The sequence below is a fragment of the Labrus bergylta genome, chromosome 10 (assembly GCF_963930695.1).
Source record: "Labrus bergylta chromosome 10, fLabBer1.1, whole genome shotgun sequence".
Taxonomy (NCBI): Eukaryota; Metazoa; Chordata; class Actinopteri; order Labriformes; family Labridae; genus Labrus; species Labrus bergylta.
The window spans coordinates 11,522,354-11,528,012 of NC_089204.1; the positions used below are offsets into that span (position 1 = coordinate 11,522,354).

Genomic DNA, 5,659 nt, shown 5'->3' on the forward strand with positions numbered 1-5,659 from the left:
ATATGAAGCCTTCACTGTGATTTGCTCCAGAAATTTTTCATAAAACTTTTTTCATCTTCTTAGAATTTGACTTTTTCACCTTCTACAAAGTCATTATGACTACATTATGGGAATCCCAGTCATGCTAGGGAAGAGTCATTTATGCAACAGTCTGCTGTGACTCATGTGAAAATCATCTCTCACACCAGTAGGGGTCTGTCATGTTGCTCAAATAGCAGCTGAAGCAACAGGCTGAGGCCTTCCAGCCATGAGGCTCATGCGGACGACACTCCCCTGTCAGCTGGCCAGCAGCCAGTTCATGTCTGTGCTGATTGGTTGGCATGGAATTCCTCTAAATTCTCATTGGCTGCTTGAGAAACCAGATGACAGCATATGCAAATTGTCTCTATGTGGCAGTTGAAATCCCAGAGTGCTGAGCAACCCTGGCACTGAAAGGGAAGGAGAGAGCGAGAACAGAGGAGGAAGAAAAGGGGGAGTGACGAGAGCATGCACTTTTAGAAGAAGCAGCTCGATACATTTCTGGAAGTCAAAGGGACTTAAGCAGTTTTTCAAAGTCCTTTTCTTCTTGGAACCATCCATTTCTTGAATGAGTGCGACTAGGTAAGAAGAAAGTTACATACATTATATAAATTTTTGCAAAAGTGATACATGCAATGTCAAAATGCAGAGATTGAACATCTGTAAGTTTATTTGTGAAGTTGACTTGGTTTTGGAATCTATCTAATCTTATCAAATTAGAAGTTTGTAAAGGTCAGAAAAAAAACAAGGTTACTTTTGAAAAACTGAATTCAATGGACTTTGCTCTAAACTCCTTTGTCACTCTTCACTCAACTCCCTTCTTCTCCTCCCCTCTCCCTCTCACAGTGTGCTCAGGTCTTTCAGTCCATCAGCAATGCCTGGTCCAGTCATGCCCATAGACGTGGCTATGAGGTTCTACATTAGCCACTCTCCCCCGCCTCTCCGCGGTTTCCTGAGCTCCTATGAGGATCTGCAAAAGGCCAAGAACCGGGTCAATCAGACGAACACCTACAGCCAGAAGCAGCAACTCTACAAACCCCTGCGGCCCTGCCTCAGCAACCAGCAGAAAGCCGTGGATGATGGCAGCTGCGGGGGCTGGAACAACAACAAGGCCGGCAAAAAGAAAGTGGTGTTCGCAGACATGAAGGGAATGTCACTCACAGCCATCCATGTCTTCTCAAAGTTTGACGATGAGCCATATCGGAACAAGCGTTGTGGGGGAATTGCAGAGGACCTGCAGTTTGACATGATAGACCTGGAAGCAGCCACAATGGATCTAAAGATCAGCGCAGTGCGTAGCCTGGTGCTGGACTTTAAACAGCCCTCAGCAGACTACCTGGATTTCCGGAACCGCCTGATTAAGAATTCAGTGTGCTTGGAGAACTGCTCACTTCAGGAGCGCTCGTTGACCGGAACCATAAAAGTCAGAAACATTGGATTTGAGAAGTCGGTGCAGCTGCGCACCACGTTCGATTCTTGGGTCAGCTTCACCGACATTGAATGCACCTTCATGAATAACGTCTACAGCTGCCAGGACACTGACACCTTTGCATTCGTCCTGGAGCTGCCCACTCACATCCCACCACAGAATCGGATCGAGTTCTGCATCTGCTTCAAAGTCCAGGACCAGATCTTTTGGGACAACAATGATGGCAAGAACTATGTTCTCAAGCGAGTTGGCTGGAATGGAGAGGAGCTGAACATTGCGAACCCCCAAAACTCTGCTGAGCAGAAGAAACCATCGGAGCACAAAAATGGGGGTGTGAAGGTGCTGGAGATGGAGTTTGATCAGTTTGGCAGCCCACGCATGTCCAGCGGACTCTTCCCTGGCTGGCAGAGCTGGGGTCAGATCGATAACGCTGTGCCCTATTGGTGAAAATACAAGGATGTTTGCTGAAACAGTACCGAAGTAAGATAACAGAAATTGACAGGGCATTCAGTACGAATCTAGCTGTGGTTTTCAGCTTAGACTGGCCCTCAGCCAGAAGCCAGGCTGAAGCAAACAACCTCTGCTTTTTTGGCAGGGGTAGTCCACAAACCAGACAGAAACCCAGCTGTAATGTGTTCAACTGACCTGCTTTTTGCTGTAACACGGTTCTTTGGCCTGAGAGACTCGATGATCTGTGGTTTGGGGACGGAGGATGCATGGGGGACATTTTTTTTTCATGATATACATATTCCTCTTTTGTAAAATATCAAAGTGCCTTGTCAGAGTGCCTGTCCACGGAAACACAGACTAATTGTAAATGATGCACTGATTGAGATGTCCCTCTCAATGTGATGTCTGTAAACTGAAGAAGTGGAGATGGAGCTGATTAAGTCCTTCATATTGAAGGGAAAGTACAGGGAGTGCAAGGCGAAAAAATGCTTCTCTACTAAAAGGAATGTAGCTGATATATTTCAAATAAAAATGCACACTAAACTTTTGCACCTTCAAAGCAGAAAATAATTCAACATGATTCAAAATGGCCTTAATTTTTTTTAAATTTGAGTCATGCAGCCCTTTCTTTCCCTCCGTGTAAATTGCACATGTTTATCAGATGAATTGTGTTTGGCTGATTGAAGTGTTTTAAGGAACTGAGCTGCTATCAACAGAAGTGTCAAAAGAGAGACTCTGCATGTGATTGGTTGTCTTGAACAGGGAAGAAGTTTGGAAATGTCTGTGGTTACGGTATGTAAAAAAAAAAAGGAATGATGAAAAGATTGGATGTTTTGTATTTGCTTGTTCTCACGAGTGCAATTGTGTGATGGTTGTACAGTATGTGTGGCTGGAATTGAAAGATTTTTTCGTTGTGAAGAAAGGTCTGTGCCCAAGAACTTTTGTGTTCACTTGAAGGTGTGCGTTGCTGACACGCAGTGTCAGTGCTGTATTTCCCTTTCTGAAATAAATTTCTATATTTGTGCAAAAATATTCATGACTCCTGACCAATTTCTTACAATCCACATACATGTAATTCTTAAATATGAAATGTTTAAATCAGGTTTTGGTAGTTCTTGTACAAAATAGTTTTGAAATGAAAACCTCATCAAGGAAAACACTAATGCAGCTCTATCATATCTACACAGCTACATGTGAGATAGTCTCTCCACTCAGAAAACAATTGTTACAATGTAACATACAGTTTTTATATATAATAATCCATCCATTATCTTTACCTCTTTTGCCATTTGGGACCATGGGGGGAATGGAGCCAATCCCAGCTGTCATTGGGCGAGAGACAGGGTACACCCTGAACTGTTTGCCCGTCAATCGGAAGCCATGTCTAAAAATATTTTGGCTAAAATTTAAAATAATAAAAATCAAAGCAGAAAATATTGATAACACCTTTCATGTTTTACTCAAGGCAAGTAAAGACGTTTTCCTACACTCTCTGAGTTGACACAATAACTTGTCCATGTTAGGAATAAAGTATAAATCAAATTACTGATCCAAATATAAACAAACACATTTCAAAATAAGAACCACCTACGATTTCAAAACATGCTAAAGTCATTCATGCTTTGTCACTATGTTAAAATGTTTGATTACATAAGTGATGTTTGTAAACATGTGAGCAAAAAAAAGTATGTTTACAAACATTGGAGTTTCGTAAATCACGTTGAGCATGCAAGTATAAAATCAGAGGCCCGACCTTTCCTTACCTCAACAATAGGTTAAAGACAGTTGTTTGCGTGAGGGCGGGATTTACTTACATTCTATTTTGTCCTACTAGTATAAATATAATATAACAAAATATGAAATAGTCAATGGGAAAAAAATGCAGACAGACATATGATTTGTAATGACAAAATGTGTATACAGACTGTATCAGAACAATGTTTACTGAAGACATATTTGATTTGATTTAAACAACAAAAGGGAAACAACTGCAACATGTTTTTCATTATTCAAATTTGCTTTTGATAAATTGATTCAATTCTAAATGAAACTTTCAACTATATTAACAACCATTTCTAACCTTAAAAAAGTGCTGTTGTTACCCAAACTTCATCACTGACAAAAGTGTGGACACAAACTCTGGACTCTTGTCTGGGCTCTTGTTTCAAAGGTCTATTTCACATAATTTCTCTGAGCCATGTTGAACAACTCTGGCATTTAAAACCCAGATATATAGCTCCACAAAGCAGCTTGCATCAAACCAAACATGCCCAGTCCAAGTCAATGGCGCAACAGGTTACATTTACACTGTGAGGTCAACAATGAGTCTGGTGTGACAAAAAAACCTATCCAGTGCACAATCTGATCTGATCCCCAGTCTGTTAGGGAGCTTTAAAGCCTCTATGACACAATGGTACAATTTGGCAGAGAAGATACATCTTTAATTCATCATCAAGAATATAAAGTGAGATGATAGCAAAATTGCCATCACTGCTACATTATCTGCTCTTTCCAGGCAGCCATCTCCTATAACAAGTGATAAAGACATGTCTTTTGTTAGTTATAATGAAAGGTGGGGGGTGGGGGAGGGGCCCAAGACTTGAAAGGGTGTACACAGGTAAACCTCAGTGGGTCTGGCCCCCTTATGCCCATGCATAGTGCAAAGTGTCAGTTCTCATAAAGTGGTCAGTGTTTGGCAGCAGCTTGTAAAATATAATGAGCTATATGTGTTACTTCACTACACCAAAGTGACCCCTAGGAGAAATGTAGCAAGCTTAGCTACAGCAACACATTAAAAGTAACTCACTCTAAGCTATTGATAGTTTTATGTTTAATCAGATTGATGCATACTAAAATTAAAAGCTTTTTCTACATACATTTCAAGGAAATAACTTTGGCCAGCTACTGAACACTAACATCACTGCCCTACCATTGTGTAAGTTGAACGACTGTTTTCATTGACTTAGATCATTAGAGTTGACAGCTTTGATTGCAATGTTTTTGTGAATGCCCAAACGATGGGTGTGAAAAAGAACTTCCATTATGCGTAGACTATCTTTGGTGCTTACTTAAATGATGGACAATTAACAAAAAATGCTGACTGCACCTGTGATAGTTAACTCAATAGAGGTTGGTTATTTTGGCTTGTTAGGGCATCACCTGCTTGTATGTTCCTCAGGTGTACTCAGGTGATCGCCTGTCTGCACCAAAGCCAGCAGTAGGTAGGCCATGAACATTGAGGAGTAGACTGTGATCTCACTGTCCTATGGAAGCATACATTCCGCAACAAACATCCGTTTATCAGTGTGTAGCATCTTCTACTCATCCATAAAAGTTTGATTTTGAACAGTAAAAGAACACTACACTGCGTATAACCTTTGTTGTGGGAAAAGCTTGTTTAGACGCTACTGCACTACTAGTCCTACTACTCCTACTGAAAGGCTATTTAAGTTAGCGACGCTACCATAAAGCCACTGAAAAATGTTGGTGAACTACTTACAACACTAATTTTTGTCATGCTGTTATTGCCCAACACTGGAACTAGTTTGTGTCATTAAATTTAGGCACAATAAAGAAATACATTTTACACTGGAATAGAGTCATAGTCAAGATGAAAGTAACTTGTCCATTTACCCAATCATTAACCGCCAAAACATTTTCATTCATTCCACTGTCACAATCTAAAAAAAGCCTAAATAAAGTATGAGCTGTAAATAAAAATGTCCTCTCTGATTTGATGGTTAATGTTGGGGCATTGTGCCA

At 40.7% G+C, this 5,659-nt stretch overlaps 1 protein-coding gene across 1 annotated transcript; it reads left to right on the forward strand.

Annotated features, from left to right (window-relative positions):
- Positions 1-410: 410 nt before the first annotated feature.
- ppp1r3ca (protein phosphatase 1, regulatory subunit 3Ca) lies at positions 411-2,929 on the forward strand. The gene is made up of 2 exons (XM_020626228.3): positions 411-600; positions 865-2,929. Exons 1-2 carry the CDS (start codon positions 587-589, stop codon positions 1,892-1,894), a joined length of 1,044 nt encoding a protein of 347 aa, XP_020481884.1. The 5' UTR covers positions 411-586; the 3' UTR covers positions 1,895-2,929.
- Positions 2,930-5,659: the final 2,730 nt, after the last annotated feature.